Here is a 24,989-nt window from a genome sequence, read left to right on the forward strand (position 1 = left end):
AGACGATTTAATTCGGGCCAATTTCAAGTTTTCATAACAATCGGTAATCTGCATTTTTGGAAGCCAGTTATGGCCGATTACATTGCATTCCCCTGATGAAACTGAGTGGCAGGCTGACCACTTGTTATGCGAGTGCAGCAAGGAGCCACGGTAAGTTCCTAGCTAGAATTAAACGTATCTATAAAAAACTATCAATCTTCAGATAATCACTAGTTAACTACACATGGTTGATGATATTACTAGGTTAACTAGCTTGTCCTGCTTTGCATTTAATCAATGCGTTAATTTATCATCGAATCACAGCCTACTTCAACTTTGCCAAATGGGTGATGATTTAACAAATGCGCAATCGTTGCACCATTGTACCTAACCATAAACATCAATGCCTTTCTTAAAATCAATACACAGAACCTGCATATTTAGTTAAAAGAAATTCATGTTAGCAGGCAATATTAACTATGAAAATTGTGTCACTTCTCTTGCGTTGATTGCACGCAGAGTCGGGGTATATGCAACAGTTTGGGCCGCCTGGCTCGTTGCAAGCTAATTTGCCAGAATTGTACATAATTATGACATAACATTGAAGGTTGTGCAATGTAACAGCAATATTTAGACTTAGGTTTGCCACCCGTTAGATAAAATACGGAACAGTTCCGTATTTCACTGAAAGAATAAACATTTTGTTTTCTAAATGATAGTTTCCGGATTTTACCATGTTAATGACCTAAGGCTCATATTTCTGTGTTTATTATATTATAATTAAGTATATGATTTGATATTTGATAGAGCAGTCTGACTGAGTGGTGGTAGGCACCAGCAGGCCCGTAAGCATTCATTCAAACAGCACTTTACTGCGTTTGCCAGCAGCTCTTCGCAATGTTTGATTCACAGCGCTGATCAACTCCCGAGATTAGGCTGGCAATACCAATGTGTCTATAAGAACATCCAATAGTCAAATATATGTGGAATACAAATGGTATAGAGAGAAATAGTCAACGTGTCATAATTCCTATAATAACTACAACCTAAAACTTCTTAACTGGGAATATTGAACCACCAGCTTTCATATGGTCTGAGCAAGGAACTTAAACGTTAGCTTTTTTACATGGTACATATTGCACTTTTACTTTCTTCTCCAACACTGTGATTTTGCATTATTTAAACCAAATTGAACATGTTTCATTATTTATTTGAGACTAAATAGATTTTATTGATGTATTATGTTAAGTTAAAATAAGTGTTCATTCAGTATTGTTGTAATTGTCATTATTACAAATATATATGTAAATATAAATCGGACGATTAATCGGTAGCGGCTTTTTTTGGTCCTCCAATGATCTGTATCGGCGTTGAAAAATGTGTAGTGTGTAGTGGGGGGTCAATGCCTGGGGGTTGTGTGTAGTGGGGGGTCAATGCCTGGTGGTTGTGTGTAGTGGGGGGTCAATGCCTGGTGGTTGTGTGTAGTGGGGGGTCAATGCCTGGTGGTTGTGTGTAGTGGGGGGTCAATGCCTGGTGGTTGTGTGTAGTGGGGGGTCAATGCCTGGTGGTTGTGTGTAGTGGGGGTTCAGTGCCTGGGGGTTATGTGTAGTGGGGGTTCAATGCCTGGTGGTTGTGTGTAGTGGGGGTTCAATGCCTGGTGGTTGTGTGTAGTGGGGGTTCAGTGCCTGGGGGTTATGTGTAGTGGGGGTTCAATGCCTGGTGGTTGTGTGTAGTGGGGGTTCAATGCCTGGTGGTTGTGTGTAGTGGGGGTTCAGTGCCTGGGGGTTGTGTGTAGTGGGGGTTCAGTGCCTGGGGGTTATGTGTAGTGGGGGTTCAGTGCCTGGTGGTTGTGTGTAGTGGGGGTTCAGTGCCTGGGGGTTGTGTGTAGTGGGGGGTTCAGTGCCTGGGGGTTGTGTGTAGTGGGGGGTTCAGTGCCTGGTGGTTGTGTGTAGTGGGGGTTCAGTGCCTGGTGGTTGTGTGTAGTGGGGGTTCAGTGCCTGGGGGTTGTGTGTAGTGGGGGTTCAGTGCCTGGGGGTTGTGTGTAGTGGGGGTTCAGTGCCTGGGGGTTGTGTGTAGTGGGGGTTCAGTGCCTGGGGGTTGTGTGTAGTGGGGGTTCAGTGCCTGGGGGTTGTGTGTAGTGGGGGTTCAATGCCTGGTGGTTGTGTGTAGTGGGGGTTCAGTGCCTGGGGGTTGTGTGTAGTGTGGGTTCAGTGCCTGGGGGTTGTGTGTAGTGGGGGTTCAGTGCCTGGGGGTTGTGTGTAGTGGGGGTTCAGTGCCTGGGGGTTGTGTGTAGTGGGGGTTCAGTGCCTGGGGGTTGTGTGTAGTGGGGGTTCAGTGCCTGGGGGTTGTGTGTAGTGGGGGTTCAGTACCTGGGGGTTGTGTGTAGTGGGGGTTCAGTGCCTGGGGGTTGTGTGTAGTGGGGGTTCAGTGCCTGGGGGTTGTGTGTAGTGGGGGTTCAGTGCCTGGGGGTTGTGTGTGGAAGTGAGTGCGGGAGTTAATTTGTTTTCTTGTCAAACTCCCCAGTGCTCGTGTGGTGGGTCACCTGCTGAAGCTAGGCTAACGCTAGGCTAACACTAGGCTAACGCTAGCCCTAAAAAGTACGACATAAGTCGTTTTTCTGTACTTTATTTACTATTTATATTTTTGACAACTTCTACATTTTACTCCATACATTTTTCCTGACAACCAAAAGTACTCGTTACATTTTGATGCTTAGCAGGACAGGAACATTTTCCAATTCACGCACTAATCAAGAGAACATCCCTGGTCATTTCTACTGCCTCTGATCTGACGGACTCACTAAGCACATTCTTAGTGTTGCCTCTTGGCTATCCGTAAATTAAAAACATTTGCTTAATATAAGGAATTTTAAACCATTTACTTTTGTGTATGTATATTTGGGTACTTTTTCCACAACTGTCTGAAAGCAACACTGTGTGGCCTTTTTACCACTTCTTACTGGTGCTGTGGTTACATTCATACACACAGCGCTCACACTTCACACAGACTAGGCTACATTCATACACACAGCTCTCACACTTCACCCAGACTAGGTTACATTCATACACACAGCTCTCACACTTCACACAGACTAGGTTACATTCACACACACAGCTCTCACACTTCACACAGACTAGGTTACATTCACACACACAGCTCTCAAACTTCACACAGACTAGGTTACATTCACACACACAGCTCTCAAACGTCACACAGACTAGGTTACATTCATACACACAGCTCTCACAATTCACACAGACTAGGTTACATTCACACACACAGCTCTCAAACTTCACACAGACTAGGTTACATTCATACACACAGCTCTCACAATTCACACAGACTAGGTTACATTCACACACACAGCTCTCAAACTTCACACAGACTAGGTTACATTCATACACACAGCTCTCACAATTCACACAGACTAGGTTACATTCATACACACAGCTCTCACACTTCACACAGACTAGGCTACATTCATACACACACTTCACACAGACTAGGTTACATTCATACACACAGCTCTCACACTTCACACAGACTAGGTTACATTCATACACACAGCTCTCACACTTCACACAGACTAGGTTACATTCATACACACAGCTCTCACACTTCACACAGACTAGGTTACATTCATACACACAGCTCTCACACTTCACACAGACTAGGTTACATTCATACACACAGCTCTCACACTTCACACAGACTAGGCTACATTCATACACACCTGTGTTTTACCATTCATATATGTGAATTTGGGGACTTACCTCGCCTCCTCAAAGCAGTTATGTGATTTCAGGGACTTACATGAGTAGTATTTAATGGACAGAATCAGATGTTTAATGTCTTGGCACAGACTATTGACTTCCTTTACGAGGCTCCGGTGTTGAACCTCAGCATTGCCTGCCATTTGAAATAACATTTGCGTGCCTGAGAAAATGACATGGAATTGGCAGAGAGCTTCATTTTCTCTTGTACCTTACCCAGACAATGGAACCCAGGTTCATTGGAACCCAGGCTCATTTTCTCTTACACCTTACCCAGACAATGGAACCCAGGCTCATTTTCTCTTACACCTTACCCAGACAATGGAACCCAGGTTCATTTTCTCTTCCACCTTACCCAGACAATGGAACCCAGGTTCATTTTCTCTTGCACCAATGGAACCCAGGTTCATTTTCAGTGGTAGGCCTAATGGTTACCTTTCCAACAATGTACTGATGTCATACTAACTTTTGGCAGATGGGATAATTGCTCCCAAAGCTGTTCTGTCTGCCTAAACGTGAAGTCACGCAAGTTGATCATCGTTTGTTTGAAAGGCTTGTCTCGTTGAACTATTTTTCGTCTCATTGTTGTGCCGTTAACTTTGGTTCTATTGATGTTTTTACTGCTCTGACAGTTCAAATCTATCAGAACGGTTGTAAAGTGTTGGACAGCTATAGGCTTTTGAGTTAATGGTACATACTCCCTTTCTTGAAACCAAACCAATATTCTGCACTTGAGTTAAGCAACATTATCTGCAGTGTGCTGTGTAAACACAATCATTGTGACTGATATTTGAGAGAAGCTTCTAAGGCAAAACTGTCGGCTGACTGAGTTCAGGTCAATTATGAAAGCCAAAGCCCCTGAGGGAATGTCTCAATGAAAATGGACTGTCTGAGTGAGTGTGTGTGTGTGTGTGTGTGTGTGTGTTTCTTTGGAAGCTCATCCTGTGATACCAACTGCCCCCTAGTGGTCGAATAAGGGTATGGCAGTCTCTCTCAGCAGCCAGGCACACAGACGAGTCGAGCCTCACTTCTCCACTTCCTCTCGCTCTGCTAGTATCAAAGTGTCTGTCAGCCCGATGCACAAACCATTCGGGAAACAAATTGAAGGCGACAGACCTGGGCTCTGGCAACCAGGGAACTCTTTCATATGCCTCAGCTGTTTCCTTCCCCGACACAAAAATAAACCTTTTTTTTTTTTTTCCTGTGGAGCCTCTGCAGTCTGCAGGCAGCAATGTCAGCTGGAGGACAACACCACTCTGTTTCTCCTCCTCCTTCATCCCTCACTCAGCTGCATACAAATGGCTGTCTGTCAGTGTACTGTGCTGCTCCCAGCCTCTGTAATCAGGAACGGCTCTGTTCTAATGGAGGCGGGAGGGGTGTGTGTGCAGTTCCAACCCCAAAACCAGCGTGCTGAATACTGAACAGCTGCACCTATTCTATTCAATACTCTGAGATTGACCTGAATGTTGCTTGGTGCCGTCTTTTCTCTTGGGGAATTAATAGGAAACCAATGGAGCCGGAGAAGAAGACATTTTACGTTTCCCCAACCGATTGTGTTTTTATGTTCCTTTATTTGCGGGGGGGTTTTTAACTTATTTTATACCTAATGTTGCCGCTACCGTCTCTTATGACCGAAAATAACTTCTGGACATCAGTACTGCGATTACTCACCATGCGATTACTCACCATGGACCGGGAGAATCCCTCCTTTTTTTTCCCCTTTAACTTCTTGACGCTACCCATCCCTTTAGCGGGATAATTGTCATCAACAACCGCTGAATTGCAGAGCGCCACATTCAAATAATATTACAAAAAAATATTTACATTCATGAAATCACAAGTGCAGTTTAGCCGTTTGTTAATCCACCTGTCGTGTCAGATTGTGAAAATATGCTTTACAGCGAAAGCAATCCAAGCGTTTGTGTAAGTTTATCGATCACTAGACAAAACATTATGAACACCTAGCATCAAAGTAGCTTGGTCACGAAAATCAGAAAAGCAATCAAATTAATCGCTTACCTTTGATGATCTTCGGATGTTTTCACTCACGAGACTTCCAGTTACACAATAAATGTTCCTTTTGTTCCATAAAGATTATTTTTATATCCAAAATACCTCAGTTTGTTTGGCGCATTATGTTCAGAAATCTACAGAGCGGTCACGACAATGCAGACGAAAATTTCAAATAGTATCCGTAATGTCCACAGAAACATGTAAAATGTTTTTTATAATCAATCCTCAAGTTGTTTTTAAAATATATAATCGATAATATATAAACCTCAACTGTCTTTTTCAGTAGGAGAGGGAGAGGCCATGGCTGCCCAAACTCTGTTGCATGAGCAAAACTCATGCGAACACCTGACGCAATGTTATCTTTCTCGCTAATTTTTCAAAATAAAAGCCTGAAACTATGTCTGAAGACTGGTGACACCTTGAGGAAGCGATAGGAAAAGGAATCTGGTTGATATCCCTTTAAATGGAGCAAAAGCAGGCTATGGAACATGGAGTTTTCAAAATAGAAGCCACTTCCTGGTTTGATTTTCCTCATGTTTTTGCCTGCAATATCAGTTCTGTTATACTCACAGACAATATTTTGACAGTTTTTGAAACTTTAGAGTGTTTTCTATCCTAATCTGTCAATTATATGCATATTGTAATATCTGGTCCTGAGAAATAGGCCGTTTACTTTGGGAACATTATTTTTCCAAACATAAAAATAGTGCCCCCTAGCTTCAAGAGGCTGACGAGCCTGACGTCAATGATATACTGCTTTCTCGGGAACAGGCTCAGATCCCCATGATTTGCGTGAAGAGGAGGCAGAGAAAAAGGGGCCGGAGGGTGGGCTGTCTTCTGAGAATTTGTAGGCGATCGAATAAACCCCCACTTCCTTCCATAGCAAAAGTTAAATCTTTGGAGAATAAAATCGATGACCTACGCACAAGATTAAACTACCAACTGGACATTCAAAACTGTAATATCTTACGCTTCATGGAGTCGTGGCTGAACGACGACACTGTCAACATACAGGTGGCTGGTTATACGCTGTATCGGCAGGATAGAACAGCAGCGTCTGGTAAGACGAGGGGTGGTGGACTATGTATTTTTGTAAATAACAACTGGTGCACGATATCTAAGGAAGTCTCGAGCTATTGCGGTCTACATCTTATCATGAGATATTCTATCTACCTAGAGCTAATATCTGTATTTTTCGTAGCTGTTTACATACCACCACAGTCAGAGGCTGGCACTAAAAACAGCATTGAATGAGCTGTATTCTGTCATAAGCAAACAGGAAACCGCTCACCCATAGGCGGCGCTTCTAGTAGCCGGGGACTTTAATGCAGGGAAACTTAAATCTGTTTTTACCAAATTTCTATCAGCATGTTAAATGTGCAACCATAGAAGAAAAAAACTCTGGACCACCTTTACTCCACACACAGAGACACGTACAAAGCTCTCCCTCGCCCTCCATTTGGCAAAGCTGACCATAATTGTATCCTCCTGATTCCTGCTTACAAGTAAAAACTAGTCAGAAACCACCAGTGACTAGATCAATAAAAAAGTGGTCAGAGGAAGCAGATGCTAAACTACAGGACTGTTTTTCTAGCACAGACTGGAACCATAGAAGAAAAAAACTCTGGACCACCTTTACTCCACACACAGAGACACGTACAAAGCTCTCCCTCGCCCTCCATTTGGCAAAGCTGACCATAATTGTATCCTCCTGATTCCTGCTTACAAGTAAAAACTAGTCAGAAACCACCAGTGACTAGATCAATAAAAAAGTGGTCAGAGGAAGCAGATGCTAAACTACAGGACTGTTTTTCTAGCACAGACTGGAATATGTATCGGGATTCCTCCAACGACATTGAGGAGTACACCACGTCAGTCATTGGCTTCATCAATCGATGACGTCATCCCCACAGTGACCATGAGTACATACCCCAACCAGAAGCCATGGATTACGGGCAACATCCACACTGAGCTAAAGGTTAGAGCTGACGCTTTCAAGGAGCGGGACTCTAACCCGGACGCTTATAAGAAATCCCGCTATGCCCTTGACGAACCATCAAACAGGCAGAGAGTCAATACAGGACTAAGATGGAATCGTACTACACCGACTCTGATGCTCGTCAGATGTGGCAGGGCCAGTAAACCATTACAGACTCCAAAGGGAAGCACAGCCGAGAGCTGCCCAGTGACACGAGCCTACTAGGCAAGCTAAACTACTTCTATGCTCGCTTCGAGGCAAATAACACTGAAACATGCATGAGAGCACCAGCTGTTCCGGAAGACTGTGTGATCACGCTCTCCGCAGCCGACGTGAGTAAGACTTTTAAACAGGTCAACATTCACAAGGCCAGACAGATTACCAGGACGTGTGCTGCGAGCATGCGCTGACCAACTAGCAAGTGTCTTCACTACCATTTTCAACCTCTCCCTGTCCAGTCTGTAATACCAACATGTTTTAAGCAGACCACCATAGTGCCCGTGCCCAAGAACACTAAGGCAACCTGCCTAAATGACTACCGACCCGTAGCACTCAAGTCTGTAGCCATGAAGTGCTTTGAAAGGCTGATCATGGCTCACATCAACACCATTATCCCAGAAACCCTAGATAGACCCACCCCAATTTGCATACTGCCCCAGCAGATCCCCAGACAATGCAATCTCTATTGCACTCCACACTGCCCTTTCCCACCTGCACAAAAGGAACACCTATGTGAGAATGCTATTCATTGACAACAGCTTAACGTTCAACACAATAGTGCCCTCAAAGCTCATCAATAAGTTAAGGTTCCTGGGACTAAATGCCTCCCCCTGCAACTGGATCCTGGACTTCCTGATGGGCCACCCCCAGGTGGTATGGATAGGTAACAACAACACATCCACCACACTGATCCTCAACACAGGCGCCCCTCAGGGGTGCGTGCTCAGTCCCTTCCTGTACTTCCTGTTCACTCATGACTGCACAGCCAGGCACATCTCCAACGCCATCATTAAGTTTTCAGATGACACACCAGTGGTAGTAGGCCTGATCACCGACAACGGCGAGACAGCCTATTGGGAGGAGGTCAGAGACCTGGCTGTGTGGTGCCAGGCCAACAGCCTCTCCCTCAACGTCACCAACAAACTAACATGGTCCAAGCACACCAAGACAGTCGTGAAGAGGGCACGACAAAACCTATTCCCCCTCAGGAGACTGAAAAGATTTGGCATGGGTCCTCAGATCCTCAAAAGGTTCTACAGCTGCACCATCGAGAGCATCGTGGCTGGTACGGCAACTGCTCGTTCTTCGACCGCAAGGCACTACAGAGGGTAGTGCGAACGGCCCAGTACATCACTTGGTCCATGCTTCCTGCCATCCAGGACCTCTGTACCAGGCGGTGTCAGAAGAAGGCCCTAGAAATTGTCAGACTCCAGCCACCCTAGTTATAGACTGTTATCTCTGCTACCGCATGGCAAGCGGTACCGGAGCGCCAAGTCTAGGTCCAAGAGGCCTAGACTTGGCACTCCTCTGTTACACCGCTGCTCCTCTCTACCTCAATTACCTCGACTAACCAGTGCCCCGCACATTGACTCAGTACCGGTACCCCCTGTATATAGCCTCCACATTGACTCTGTACCGGTACCCCCCTGTATTAAGCCTCCACATTGACTCTGTACCGGTACCCCCTGTATATAGCCTCCACATTGACTCTGTACCGGTACCTCCTGTATATAGCCTCCACATTGACTCTGTACCGGTACCCCCCTGTATTAAGCCTCCACATTGACTCTGTACCGGTACCCCCTGTATATAGCCTCCACATTGACTCTGTACCGGTACCCCCTGTATATAGCCTCCACATTGACTCTGTACTGGTACCCCCCTGTGTATAGCCTCCACATTGACTCTGTACCGGTACCCCCTGTATATAGCCTCCACATTGACTCTGTACCGGTACCCCTGTATATAGCCTCCACATAGACTCTGTACCGGTACCCCCTGTATATAGCCTCCACATTGACTCTGTACCGGTACCCCCTGTATATAGCCTCCACATTGACTCTGTACCGGTACCCCCTGTATATAGCCTCCACATTGACTCTGTACCGGTACCCCCTGTATATAGTCTCCACATTGACTCTGTACCGGTACCCCCTGTATATAGCCTCCACATTGACTCTGTACCGTAACACCCTGTACATACCCTCCACATTGACTATGTACCGGTACCCCCTGTATATAGCCTCCACATTGACTATGTACCGGTACCCCCTGTATATAGCCTCCACATTGACTCTGTACCGGTACCCCCTGTATATAGCCTCCACATTGACTCTGTACCGGTACCCCCTGTATATAGCCTCCACATTGACTCTGTACCGGTACCCCCTGTATATAGCCTCCACATTGACTCTGTAACGGTACCCCCCTGTATATAGCCTCCACATTGACTCTGTACTGGTACCCCCTGTATATAGCCTCCACATTGACTCTGTACCGGTACCCCCCGGGTATATAGTCTCGCTATTGTTATTTTAATTTAATTACTTGTACTTTTATTTCTTTTTCTTATCCATATTTTTTTTAAATCTTTGAAACGAAGTAAGCATTTCACTGTTGTATTCGGCGCATGTGACTAATAATATTTGATTTGATTTGATTAGTATGACCGATTCCAGTACACAGTTTTATGTTTACTAGTAGTGATGGGGGGGGGGATCGGTAGTTACATATCAGGATATTATTTTTGACGATACATCATATCATTTTGACAATATCTCAATATTATTTTTGTGCTAGTCGGCTGTACCTGCACCAAAACTCCAGTAGGTTTCTTGTTCTCCATCTTTTCAAAACAGAAAGCCAATTTGTGTTTAGCACATTTTATTTCCCTGACTGATCAAAACTTGTTTTCTCACGACTCTCTCTCTCTCTCTCTCTCTCTCTCTCTCTCTCTCTCTCTCTCTCTCTCTCTCTCTGTGTGTCTCTCTCTCTGTCTTTCTCGCTCTGTCTCTCTCTCTCTGTCTCTGTCTCTCTCTCTCTCTCTCTCTCTGTCTCTGTCTCTGTCTCTGTCTCCTCTCTCTCTCTCTCTCTCTCTCTCTCTCTCTCTGTCTCTGTCTCTGTCTCTGTCTCTGTCTCCTCTCTCTCTCTCTCTCTCTCTCTCTCTCTCTGTCTCTGTCTCTGTCTCTGTCTCTGTCTCTGTCTCTGTCTCTGTCTCTCTCTCTCTCTCTCTCTCTCTCTCTCTCTGTCTCTGTCTCTGTCTCTGTCTCTGTCTCTGTCTCTGTCTCTGTCTCTGTCTCCTCTCTCTCTCTCTCTCTCTCTCTCTCTCTCTCTGTCTCTGTCTCTGTCTCTCTCTCTCTCTGTCTCTGTCTCTGTCTCTCTCTCTCTCTGTCTGTCTCTCTCTCTCTCTCTCTCTCTCTCTCTCGTCCATCGGCAGCAGACATATGTTTGGAACATCGAATCCCAATAAAATCACAGTATTGAATCGCAATACGTATCGTGAGAATCGCAGTACATAACGTATCGGCACCTTGGTATTGGGAGTTCCCTATTTACTAGCCTATACTGTCCATGCTGACAGTATTTGGGATGAAAGTTGTCATGCTATGCTAATATCATTCTTCATTAAGTGTTCAATCAAATGTATTTATAAAGCCCTTTTTTTTTTTACATCAGCAGATGTCACAGTGGCTTATAAATAACCAGATGAAAAGCTCAGAGCAGTGCAGAGGCAGGGAGCACAGTGGCTCAGACTCACTAGAAGGCAGGATGGGTTTACACCCCTTGACTGATGAAGGAAGACATGATGACAGTTCCTCTGTGATCATCATTCCTTCTCTCCCTCTCTCTGTTCCCAGGCATGCTGGTAGTTAACGTGACCTGGAGAAACAAGACCTATGTCGGCACCCTCCTGGACTGCACCAGACACAACTGGGCCCCGCCAAGGTAAACAGGAACTCTCACAACTAATCATTAACACACATTCACACACACACACCCTTTCAAACTGAACATTCAGACACTTGAAAACTGACATTGGTTGTCTTGAGGGCATATTTCATAGCTTTTCCTTTGCTCGGGGGCCATTATGAATGAAATATTCTTGGGTAACGTCTCCGAAGCTTCCCCCTCCCCGCTGACACAGGGCTTTCGAAATGCAACAACGAGAGTTGGAATTATTTTTCTCCTCTGCCATCTATCCTGTCCTCAGCATCACAGAGCCTTTTATAGACTTCTCTACTAAACACCCCACTGGTCTGTCCTCAGCCTGCTGGGTCTGAGTGTCCTCAGCCTGCTGGGTCTGAGTGTCCTCAGCCTGCTGGGTCTGAGTGTCCTCAGCCTGCTGGGTCTGAGTGTCCTCAGCCTGCTGGGTCTGAGTGTCCTCAGCCTGCTGGGTCTGAGTGTCCTCAGCCTGCTGGGTCTGAGTGTCCTCAGCCTGCTGGGTCTGAGTGTCCTCAGCCTGCTGGGTCTGAGTGTCCCGGTCCCGGTCCAGATCGAGGATGGGGACTGTCTCCCTGTACAGGTGAACATGGTCCTAGAGACGGTCCAGATCGAGGATGGGGACTGTCTCCCTGTACAGGTGAACATGGTCATAGAGACGGTCCAGGTCGAGGGTGGGGTGGTGGGGACTGTCTCCCTGTACAGGTGAACATGGTCATAGAGACAGTCCAGATCGAGGGTGGGGTGGTGGGGACTGTCTCCCTGTACAGGTGAACATGGTCCTAGAGACGGTCCAGATCGAGGATGGGGACTGTCTCCCTGTACAGGTGAACATGGTCCTAGAGACGGTCCAGATCGAGGATGGGGACTGTCTCCCTGTATAGGTGAACATGGTCATAGAGAAAGTCCAGATCGAGGATGGGGACTGTCTCCCTGTACAGGTGAACATGGTCCTAGAGATGGTCCAGATCGAGGGTGGGGTGGTGGGGACTGTCTCCCTGTACAGGTGAACATGGTCATAGAGACAGTCCAGGTCGAGGGTGGGGTGGTGGGGACTGTCTCCCTGTACAGGTGAACATGGTCATAGAGACAGTCCAGATCGAGGGTGGGGTGGTGGGGACTGTCTCCCTGTACAGGTGAACATGGTCATAGAGACAGTCCAGGTCGAGGGTGGGGTGGTGGGGACTGTCTCCCTGTACAGGTGAACATGGTCATAGAGAAAGTCCAGATCGAGGATGGGGACTGTCTCCCTGTACAGGTGAACATGGTCCTAGAGATGGTCCAGATCGAGGGTGGGGTGGTGGGGACTGTCTCCCTGTACAGGTGAACATGGTCATAGAGACAGTCCAGGTCGAGGGTGGGGTGGTGGGGACTGTCTCCCTGTACAGGTGAACATGGTCATAGAGACAGTCCAGATCGAGGGTGGGGTGGTGGGGACTGTCTCCCTGTACAGGTGAACATGGTCATAGAGACAGTCCAGATCGAGGGTGGGGTGGTGGGGACTGTCTCCCTGTACAGGTGAACATGGTCATAGAGACAGTCCAGATCGAGGATGGGGACTGTCTCCCTGTACAGGTGAACATGGTCATAGAGACAGTCCAGATCGAGGATGGGGACTGTCTCCCTGTACAGGTGAACATGGTCATAGAGACAGTCCAGATCGAGGGTGGGGTGGTGGGGACTGTCTCCCTGTACAGGTGAACATGGTCATAGAGACGGTCCAGATCGAGGGTGGGGTGGTGGGGACTGTCTCCCTGTACAGGTGAACATGGTCATAGAGACGGTCCAGATCGAGGGTGGGGTGGTGGGGACTGTCTCCCTGTACAGGTGAACATGGTCATAGAGACAGTCCAGATCGAGGATGGGGACTGTCTCCCTGTACAGGTGAACATGGTCATAGAGATAGTCCAGATCGAGGGTGGGGTGGTGGGGACTGTCTCCCTGTACAGGTGAACATGGTCATAGAGACGGTCCAGATCGAGGGTGGGGTGGTGGGGACTGTCTCCCTGTACAGGTGAACATGGTCATAGAGACAGTCCAGATCGAGGATGGGGACTGTCTCCCTGTACAGGTGAACATGGTCATAGAGACAGTCCAGATCGAGGATGGGGACTGTCTCCCTGTACAGGTGAACATGGTCATAGAGACAGTCCAGATCGAGGATGGGGACTGTCTCCCTGTACAGGTGAACATGGTCCTAGAGACGGTCCAGATCGAGGATGGGGACTGTCTCCCTGTACAGGTGAACATGGTCATAGAGACAGTCCAGATCGATGGTGGGCCAGGTGTACATTGGGTCACAGGGCACAGTCTCGGGAGAGGCTGGCGTTTATTCTTTGGATTGTGGCGGGGTGGAGGTCCTTCCTCTGTAGAAGGGTTGACATAACGATTCTTGATCTCCTGCAGCCTGTCCTCTTTCTCTCCTGCAGCCTGTCCCCTGTTCTCTTTCTCTCCTGCAGACAGACCTCTGTTCTTTTTCTCTCCTGCAGTCTGTCCTCTGTTCTCTTTCTCTCCTGCAGCCTGTCCTCGCTTAGTGTGGTCAGATCGTTATTACTGCTCTGTCAGATAAGTTATTACTACTGCTCTTTTTGGAGCTCTCTCATCTCCTTAGTTAGATCAGCCAGCTCTCATCTCCTTTGTTAGATCAGCCAGCTCTCATCTCCTTTGTTAGATCAGCCAGCTCTCACCTCCTTTGTTAGATCAGCCAGCTCTCACCTCCTTAGTTAGATCAGCCAGCTCTCACCTCCTTTGTTAGATCAGCCAGCTCTCACCTCCTTTGTTAGATCAGCCAGCTCTCTCACCTCCTTTGTTAGATCAGCCAGCTCTCACCTCCTTTGTTAGATCAGCCAGCTCTCACCTCCTTTGTTAGATCAGCCAGCTCTCATCTCCTTTGTTAGATCAGCCAGCTCTCACCTCCTTTTTTAGATCAGCCAGCTCTCTCACCTCCTTTTTTAGATCAGCCAGCTCTCTCACCTCCTTTGTTAGATCAGCCAGCTCTCTCTTGAGTCCGTCTCTCTCTTGCAACACAGCTGAAAGAGGTTCAGCAAGGCTGCTGTCCTTCTCTGTCCTCACCTTGGTTAGGAGCTCTCCTAAGGTGTGGTTGTCTGGTTGCTGTTTGCTTACGCTCACCCTCAGCAGGACCACCTCCCCCTCCAGTCTGGTGAACTCATCCCTCATGGCAGCCACGGTGGTGAGGAGGGCCTGAGCCTGCTCTGCACTGAGGGGGTCGCTCTCCTCCTGGGGCATGTCCTCCACTATGGCGGGAAGAGAGGTGCTGGATGTGCCTTTTTGGGTGGGGATAGTAGGGGTGAGGGTGGTGCTGGTGGAGTTTGTCTGGTGGGAGGGCATGTCACTGGTGGTGTCCTTATCTCTCTCTGCTCTCTCCTTAATGGTCTGAAAGTCTGTTTCAAACAGCCTAATGTTACCTTGCACCATGACAGTCCCAGTCTGTTTCAAACAGCCTAATGTTACCTTGCACCATGACAGTCCCAGTCTGTTTCAAACAGCCTAATGTTACCTTGCACCATGACAGTCCCAGTCTGTTTCAAACAGCCTAATGTTACCTTGCACCATGACAGTCCCAGTCTGTTTCAAACAGCCTAATGTTACCTTGCACCATGACAGTCCCAGTCTGTTTCAAACAGCCTAATGTTACCTTGCACCATGACAGTCCCAGTCTTGTAGAGGTTGATTGTTATCGTGGTGCTGTCAGGGTCGTCTGTCTCTGATTTTCAGCTTCCACCCATTACAGATTCCCTCTTTCTTTATAGATGGGTAGTGAAAGCAGACTGCTGAGCGCCATGCTTTTGGCTGGTCAGTGAGGAAGATGAGATTACTCACATCACCGTTTTTGTAGAGGTCTGCGAAAAAGGGTTTCTGGCCTCCCCTTTAGTAGTGTCTGTTTAAAAGCTTTCCTCGTTGTGTCATTTTTGGCCTCTGGAGGGTAGAGAATGGACTCGGCGCTGAGGGGGAGTGGGGACATGGTGCCTGTGGGCTCTGCTACTACTGCCGCTGATCTGTTCTGCTGCCCCGTTGCCATGGCAACCGGTTTGTTTGTCTGCTGCTGTTGCCAGCTAGCTGCAAAAAGAGTGACAACTCTTCACACTAAAAAAACTGAAGATATGTTTAAAGTTAGTCCGTCTCCTTTTTGGTTTACTCACCCAGTTTGGTCGTTTGATGTAGTTGATTTAACTCCCCTTGCTAGGTTTGTTCTAGCTCGTTTCTTCTGGCTAGCTTGTTAGTCTGCTGGTTAGGTCTTTGTTGTGTAGCTAGCTAGCTAGAGTCAAAACTTCTTAACTTGAGGCGCAAAGTAACTTTTTTTCTATTCTGAATGAATAGAGTTGTTGTTCATCACTTGTCTGAAATTATTTTTAGATTTGAGTGTTAATCTCATTTTATGAAGAAAAAAATATGAAATTATCAGGAGCTCAAGTTGAGCATGTCTCTCTCTCTCTCCCACCTCTTTGTCTCTCTCTCGCCCACCTCTTTGTCTCTCTTTCTCGCCCACCTCTTTGTCTCTCTCTCTCGCCCACCTCTTTGTCTTTCTCTCGCCCACCTCTTTGTCTTTCTCTCGCCCACCTCTGTCTCTCTCTCGCCCACCTCTGTCTCTCTCTCGCCCACCTCTGTCTCTCTCTCGCCCACCTCTGTCTCTCTCTCGCCCAGCTCTTTGTCTCTCTCTCGCCCACCTCTGTCTCTCTCTCGCCCACCTCTTTGTCTCTCTCTCGCCCACCTCTGTCTCTCTCTCGCCTAGCTCTTTGTCTCTCTCTCGCCCACCTCTGACTCTCTCTCTCTCGCCCAGCTCTTTGTCTCTCTCTCGCCCACCTCTGTCTCTCTCTCGCCCACCTCAGTCTCTCTCTCGCCCACCTCTGTCTCTCTCTTGCCCAGCTCTTTGTCTCTCTCTCGCCCACCTCTGTCTCTCTCTCGCCCACCTCTTTGTCTTTCTCTCGCCCACCTCTGTCTCTCTCTCAGCCCACCTCTGTCTCTCTCTCGCCCACCTCTGTCTCTCTCTCGCCCACCTCTGTCTCTCTTTCGCCCACCTCTTTGTGTCTCTCTCTCGCCCACCTCTTTGTCTCTCTCTCTCGCCCACCTCTGTCTCTCTCTCGCCCACCTCTGTCTCTCTCTCGCCCACCTCTGTCTCTCTCTCGCCCACCTCTGTCTCTCTCTCGCCCACCTCTGTCTCTCTCTCGCCCACCTCTTTGTGTCTCTCTCTCGCCCAGCTCTTTGTCTCTCTCGCCCACCTCTTTGTCTCTCTCTCTCGCCCACCTCTTTGTCTCTCTCTCTCGCCCACCTCTTTGTCTCTCTTTCTCGCCCACCTCTTTGTCTCTCTCTCGTTGCCTCGCTCTCTCTCTCGTTGCCTCGCTCTCTCTCTCATTTCCCCTCTCTCATTTCTCCTCTCTCGCTCTCTCTCATTTCTCCTCTCTCGCTCTCTCTCATTTCTCCTCTCTCTCGCTCTCTCTCATTTCTCCTCTCTCTCGCTATCTCTCTCTCTCGCTCTCTCTCATTTCTCCTCTCTCTCTCTCGTTTCCCCTCTCTCTCTCTCTCGTTTCCTCTTTCTCTCTCTCGTTTCCTCTCTCTCCTTACCCCTCTCGCTCTCTTACGCTACCCCTCTCTCTCTCGTTACCTCTCTCTCTACCCCCTGTTGGCTGTTGTGTAAAGGCAGGATGGTATCTCCTATCAGATCAGCGTTGCCTAATCCTGTCAAGCCCTGTGGCGCTTGGCGATCTGTCAGAACACACTGGGCTGTTGAGATTGGGGGATAAGGAGAGGATCAGAATCTGTCGCAGGTCCAGGTCCTCTCCCAGAGCCGCTAGTAATAGCCCTTCTCGGAGCGGGGATGATTCAGAGACTGAGAATAGCAACAGGATTGTGAGAGCTCCGTGGAGTGGTTCATCAGCTTTATTTAGAAGCTAGATATTAAAACAATACTATCTATTGGCTGTTGGTGGGGATTGGTGAGTTCTCTGATTTGAGGCTCTGTTATTGTGATGAGGGCAGTGAGTTCTCTGGTTTGAGGCTCTGTTATTGTGGTGAGGGTTGATGAGGGCAGTGAGTTCTCTGGTTTGAGGCTCTGTTATTGTGGTGAGGGTTGATGAGGGCAGTGAGTTCTATGGTTTGAGGCTCTGTTATTGTGGTGAGGGTTGATGAGGGCAGTGAGTTCTCTGGTTTGAGGCTCTGTTATTGTGGTGAGAGTTGATGAGGGCAGTGAGTTCTCTGGTTTGAGGCACTGTTATTGTGGTGAGGATTGATGAGGGCAGTGAGTTCTCTGGTTTGAGGCTCTGTTATTGTGGTGAGGGTTGATGAGGGCAGTGAGTTCTCTGGTTTGAGGCTCTGTTATTGTGGTGAGGTTTGATGAGGGCAGTGAGTTCTCTGGTTTGAGGCTCTGTTATTGTGGTGAGGGTTGATGAGGGCAGTGAGTTCTCTGGTTTGAGGCTCTGTTATTGTGGTGAGGTTTGATGAGGGCAGTGAGTTCTCTGGTTTGAGGCTCTGTTATTGTGGTGGGGTATTAATGGCGGATAGGTTTAATTCTCTGGCTTTGGTTTTCCTCTAGGTTCTGTGAGTCCCCCACCAGTGACTTGGAGATGAGGAACGGCCGGGGCCGGGGGAAGAGGATGAGGCCTAACGGAAACACACCCGTCAACGAGAACAGCAACTCGTCGGACAACAAGGGCAGCGGCACCAGCAAGACGCGCGCCGCCAACGGCAGCAGCAAGAGCCGGCGGGGCACGCCGCCCAACAGCAACACAGAGGACGTCAAAGCCAGCCCTTCGTCGGCTAACAAGCGCAAGAACAAGCCCGCCTCAGACATGGAGCCCAACTCCAGCTCGGAGGACACCAAGGGCAGCAAACGCATGCGCACCAACTCCAACAGCGGCCCTGGAGGAGTGCCCCAGCCGCCTCACACCGTTCTCCCTGGCAAACCCAGCATAAAGATGGAGCCACTGCCCCCACAGCAACTCGACCGCAACTGCCCTTCGCCGGTGCTCATTGACTGCCCGCACCCCAACTGCAACAAGAAGTACAAGCACATTAATGGCCTCAAGTACCACCAGGCCCGTGCCCACAATGATGATGACATCAAGCTGGACATGGACGGCGACAGTGAGTACGGGGAGGACTCTACGCTCCACCCCGATCCGAGCAGCTGCAATGGGGCCTCCATCTCTCAAAAGGGCTGCTTGTCACCGGCTCGCTCAGTCACACCCAAGGGTAGGGGCTTTGAGGCCCAGACTCCGTCGCCCTCCTCGGGTAAGTTTGGCTCCAAGCAGGGTAAAAAGAAGCCCTGCGAGGTCGATCTAGAGGCAGGGGGCATGCCCATGGATGGCTGTGAGGACGGGCCCTGCCTAACGGACGAGACCAGCAACGACGGCATGGACGACAAGAAGGACAAAGCCAAGAAGACGGGTAGCGGCTCCAAGGCAGACAAGCTGGCCCAGAAGGGCATGAAGTTAACGCGGCCCATCGCCCCGACCATACCACCTCAGCAGCTCTACTCCCTACAGACGGCAAGTGGCTTCCCTGCAGCCAGCCCTGGCTCCACCCCTGCCATTAGTTCAGCAGTTCAGTCTATCCCCAAGAGCCCACAGCTGAAAGCGATCCAGCCCAAGCCCTCGGCCCTGGGAGACCCCTCGTCTGTGAACCCAGCGCTGAGCGGCTCCAAGGACAAGAAGAAGAAAGACAAGAAGAAGAAGGAGGCAGGAAAGGAGGGAGATAGCCCCAAAGGGAAAGGGGGAAAGCCAGAGGAAGGCAAGAGCCCATACTCTGAATCTTCTGACCCGGGGAGCAAAGGCGACGGGCTGCTGAACGGCTCATCAGACCCCCACCAGAGCCGGCTGGCCAGCATCAAGGCCGAGGCGGACAAGATCTACAGCTTCACCGACAACGCTCCCAGTCCCTCCATTGGTGTGGCCAGCAGGATAGAGGCTGGAGGCATGGCCCAGCCCCTCACCCCACTCCATGTGGTCACACAGAACGGAGCCGACAACTCCTCGGTGAAGACCAACAGCCCGGCCTACTCTGACATCTCAGACGCGGGCGAGGATGGCGAGGGCCGGGTGGAGGGCGTCAAGGGAGTCAAGTCCGAGGAGCAGGCCACCCGAGAGGGGGCCAAGAAGTCCCTGTTCCCCACCCAAACAGCCAGCAAGGAGTCCCCCTACTATCCCGGCTACGAAAATTATTACTCCCCAAACTACGCCAACCCTAACCCTAGCCCGGGGGTGTCGGCCACGGGGGGCACACAACAGGAGGGGGCCCAGGTCAAGGTGAAAAAAGAGGAGCAGGAGGAGCGTAAGGTCAAGCAGGAGCAGCAGGAGGAGCGTAAGGTCAAGCAGGAGCAGCAGGAGGAGCGTAAGCCTGAGATAGGTACCTCTGTAACGGGGCAGCAGCAACAGGCCTCGGTCATCCAGCAGCGCTCCAACATGTATATGCAGCCTCTCTATTACAACCAGTATGCCTACGTTCCCCCGTACGCCTACCACCCGGACCAGGCCTACCACAACCACCTGCTGAACACCAACCCAGCCTACCGGCAGCAGTACGATGAGCGGCAGAGGCAGGTGGTAGCCGAGCAGCACCGCGCCGCAGAGAAGAAATCAGACGCTGCTGGAAAAGAGCGAGAGGGCTCCTCAGGGAAGGAGCGGGGTGAGGAATGGAAGCAGAAGGCTTTGGTGCCCCCCACCCTCTCCAAGGCTCCCAGTGTCACAGACCTGGGCAAAGGCGGGCCGCCCCAGGGCAAGCCACCCAAAGAGCCCTCGTCCTCCTCGGAGCAGACCAAGTCATCGGTCATCATGCCCAAGGGGGAGGACGCCAAGGCGCCGGCCCAGCAGGCTGAAGGGCTGAAGATGAAGCTGAGTGAAGGAGGGCACCACGGGAAGGGGGATGAACCCAAGGCGGGCATGGAGTCCGGCAGGCCCTCGGCCATGGAACAGGCCATGTGGTACAGACAGGTAACCTAACACGGTTGTGTTTGAATCGGCTGATTGTGATTGGATGTTCGACAAATGTATGTCAAATGATCACTATAAAACTGAGTACAAGTGCATGCTGGTTTGTGTATTCTGGGAAATGTTTAAGTGAAGGTTAATTTTTGTCGGACACAACTGATGAGATGTCTGTAATGAGATGTTTTGTGTTGTTTTCAGGAGCCTGACTCGCGGCTGTGGCCTTACCTCTACCCCAGCAAATACCCTGAGGCCCAGAAACCACAGGACGTGGAGCGCCACAGGGAAAGAGACAGAGACCGAGGAGAGCGGGACAGAGACCGAAAGGGCAAGGAGGGCAGGGACGAGAGGGCTCGGCCCAAAGACCCCACCCCGAAGGAGGAGAGCAAAGAGGGGGTTGAGCCCCGGTTGTCTTTGGCCTTGGAGGAACACCGGGGGGTGGGAAAGGACCCAAGGGCCACCGCTGGCCACATGCAGTTCTCCTCTCCCATGGCCCAGCACCAAGGCTACATGCCTTACATGCATGGAGCCTACGCCTACGGCCAGGGCTATGACCCCAGCCACCCGGGCTACCGTGGGATGCCATCAGTCATGATGCAGAACTACCCTGGTAAGAGTTAATGCCACTGCTAACAGGATACAGCCTTATTCTAAAATGGATTAAATGGCTTTTTTTCCATCCTCAATCTGCACACAATACCCCATAATGACATCACAATACCCCATAATGACATCACAATACCCCATAATGACATCACAATACCCCATAATGACATCACAAAACCCCATAATGACATCACAATACCCCATAATGACATCACAATACCCCATAATGACATCACAATACCCCATAATGACATCACAATACCCCACAATGACAAAGCGAAAACAGGTTATTTTGAATTTTTTACAAATGTTTTCAAAATAAAAAACAAGTATCTTATTTATAGAAGTATTTCCGAATGGTCTGTACATACAGCTATGCCATTGGATTGTTCAAATCTCTATTATGATGATGTACAAAATTGAAAAAATAATAATAAAATAATGAATGAACACTGATATGCATTAATTTTCATGTTTGTTTGATTGTAAATGGGAACACTTAATGACTCTGGTGTCATGGTGTTTAACGTCCTCTCTCACCGACAGGGTCCTACTACTCATTCTCCCCCTATGGCAGTAAGATGGGGCCGGGCGAGGAAGGCGGCGAGAAGGTGGCGCGCGCCAGCCCCACGGTCAGTGGCAAGTCGTCCTCCGAGGCCAAGGCCCTGGACATCCTTCAGCAGCACGCCAGCCAGTACAAGAGCAAGTCGCCCACGGTCGGCGACAAGACCTCCTCGCATGAAAGGGAACGGGAGCGCGCTGTGGCCGAGCGCGAGCGAGACTTGGACCGGCCGCGTTCCTCTCCCTCGCAGCGCATCATGCCTTCCCATCACCACCTGGGCTACCCGCTGCTCTCGGGGCAGTACGACCTGTCCTACGCCACAGGTAAGTGATGGCTGGACGCCCGCCTACAAACAAGCTCAAGCTCAAGCACCAGGACACATCTCGGCCTATAGCGTTGGCTAGCTGCTCAAATAGAACACGCAAGGACACATCTCGGCCTTCAGCGTTGGCTAGCTGCTCAAATAGAACGCACAAGGACACATCTCGGCCTACAGCGTTGGCTAGCTGCTCAAATTGAACGCGCAAGGACACATCTCGGCCTACAGCGTTGGCTAGTTGCTCAAATAGAACGCACAAGGACACATCTCGGCCTACAGCGTTGGCTAGCTACTCAAATAGAACGCGCAAGGACACATCTCGGCCTACAGCGTTGGCTAGCTACTCAAATAGAACGCGCAAGGACACATCTCGGCCTACAGCGTTGGCTAGCTACTCAAATAGAACGCGCAAGGACACATCTCGGCCTACAGCGTTGGCTAGCTACTCAAATAGAACGCGCAAGGACACATCTCGGCCTTCAGCGTTGGCTAGCTACTCAAATAGAACGCACAAGGACACATCTCGGCCTTTAGCGTTGGCTAGCTGCTCAAATAGAACGCACAAGGACACATCTCGGCCTACAGCGTTGGCTAGCTACTCAAATAGAACGCACAAGGACACATCTCGGCCTTTAGCGTTGGCTAGCTGCTCAAATAGAACGCACAAGGACACATCTCGGCCTTTAGCGTTGGCTAGCTGCTCAAATAGAACGCACAAGGACACATCTCGGCCTACAGCGTTGGCTAGCTACTCAAATAGAACGCGCAAGGACACATCTCGGTCTTCAGCGTTGGCTAGCTGCTCAAATAGAATGCGCAAGGACACATCTCGGCCTTTAGCGTTGGCTAGCTACTCAAATAGAACGCACAAGGACACATCCCGACCTTCAGCGTTGGCTAGCTGCTCAAATAGAACGCACAAGGACACATCTCGGCCTTTAGCGTTGGCTAGCTGCTCAAATAGAACGCTTTTATATGGCAATCACCTAACTGTGAAATTATTTAACTTTGTAAGACCTTTTTCTCCTACCTAAAGTAATACAGACTAGAAAACATTAACAAAATATCATCCGTAACTTTGGTGTATTGACTAAATCTGGAGTTGTGAGTATATGGAGGTGTATCTAACTAGTGGCTCTTCCTTCACAGGTCTCTCTTCATCAGCCATAGTTGCCAGTCAACAAGCCTCCTCCCCCTCCATGTACCCCCCTGCACGGAGATGAGAATGGTAAGGAGGAACCAGATCCTCCAACAAATGGCCCCAAACTGACCCTACTTACACATACATACACACACACACACACACACACATACACACACACACACACGTTTCTTCCTGATGTTTAAACATGCTCTTTGATCCAGAATAGTGTCAATATAGCTACACTAAATGGCTACACCACAAAAGTATGTGGACACCTGCTTGTCAAACATCTCAATCCAAAATCGAGGGCATTAATATGGAGTTGGTCCCACCTTTGCTGTTATAACAGCCTCCACTCTTCTGGGAAGGCTTTCCCCTGCGGGGACTTGCTTCCATTCAGCCACAAGAGCATTGTGAGGTCGGGCACTGATATTGAGTGATTAGGCCTGGCTCGCGTTACAATTAATTACAAAGGTGTTCGATGGGGTTGAGGTAAGGGCTCTGTGCAGCCCAGTCAAGTTCTTCCACACCGGTCTTGACAAACCATTTCTATACGGACCTTGCTTTGTGCACGGGGGCATTGTCATGCTGAAACAGGAAAGGGCCTTCCCCAAACAGTTCCCTAAAGCACAGAATCGTCTAGAATGTCATTGTATGCTGTAGCGTTAAGATTTCCCTTCACTGGATCTAAGGGGCCTAGCCCGAACCATGAAAAACAGCCCCAGACCATTATTCCTCCTCCACCAAACTTTACCGTTGACACTATACATTGGTAAAGGTAGCGTTCTCCTGGCATCTGCCAAACCCAGATTTGTCTGTCAGACTGCCAGATGGCGAAGCGTGATTCGTCACTCCAGAGAACGCGTTTCCACTGCTCCAGAGTCCAATGGTGGTGAGCTTTACACCACTCCAGCCGACGCTTGGCATTGCACATGGTGATCTTAGGCTTGTGTGCGGCTGCCTGGACACGAAAACCACAGGAAGTCGGTGGTACCTTTTTAATGGGGAGAACTGGCTCGTGGTAACGGCTGGAGCGGAATCAGTGGAATGCTATCAAATACATCAAAACACATGGTTTCCATGGTTTCCAGGTGTTTGATGCCGTTCCATTTGCTCCGTCCCTCCCCTCAGCAGCCTCGTGAAAGAAACCCATTTCATGAAGCTCCCGACGAACAGTTCTTGTGCTGACGTTGCTTCCGGAGGCAGTTTGGAACTCGGCAGTGAGTGTTGCAAACAGCGCTTACAGTTGACCGGGGCAGCTCTAGCAGAGCAGAAATCTGATGAACTGACTAGTTGGAAAGATGGCATCCTATGACGGTGCCACGTTGAAAGTCACTGAGCTCCTCAGTAAGGCCATTCTACTGCCAATGTTTGTCTATGCAGATTGCATGGCTGTGTGCTCAATTGTATACACCTGTCTGTAAAGGGTGTGGCTGAAATAGCCCGAATGCACTAATTTGAAGGGGTGTCCACATACTTTTGACCATGTAGTGTATCTCTTTGATTTTTTCTTAAGTCAAAAAAAAAAACGCTTCTGTCTGAGACTAGAAGGATTTCTGGTTGTTTGATGAAACTGCAGTCTATGATGCCCTCTGCTGGACAAAATATGATCCAACATCAACTACATTTCATTGAAAGTGTCAGTGTATACAGTATGTGCGATTATCTGTAGGACTTAACTACAATGTAAGTTTACAGGCCAATCATCTTGTTGAATGTGGATGTTAAATTCTTAGCATT

The 24,989-nt window shown here is 49.1% G+C and overlaps 1 protein-coding gene across 2 annotated transcripts in view; it reads left to right on the forward strand.

Moving 5' to 3' along the window:
* LOC110521236 (zinc finger protein 609) overlaps positions 1-24,989 on the forward strand; it is a 181,666-nt gene that overhangs the window by 152,218 nt on the left and 4,459 nt on the right. For both annotated transcript variants that reach the window (XM_036968847.1, XM_036968845.1), the window contains exons 4-8: positions 11,601-11,688; positions 18,230-20,624; positions 20,820-21,228; positions 21,771-22,109; positions 23,255-23,333. In XM_036968847.1, coding sequence (XP_036824742.1) covers positions 11,601-11,688; positions 18,230-20,624; positions 20,820-21,228; positions 21,771-22,109; positions 23,255-23,328 — 3,305 coding nt within the window. In that variant the 3' untranslated portion in view covers positions 23,329-23,333. The remainder of the gene's footprint in view (positions 1-11,600; positions 11,689-18,229; positions 20,625-20,819; positions 21,229-21,770; positions 22,110-23,254; positions 23,334-24,989) is intronic.

The sequence above is a fragment of the Oncorhynchus mykiss genome, chromosome 30 (genome assembly GCF_013265735.2).
Source record: "Oncorhynchus mykiss isolate Arlee chromosome 30, USDA_OmykA_1.1, whole genome shotgun sequence".
NCBI lineage: Eukaryota > Metazoa > Chordata > Actinopteri > Salmoniformes > Salmonidae > Oncorhynchus > Oncorhynchus mykiss.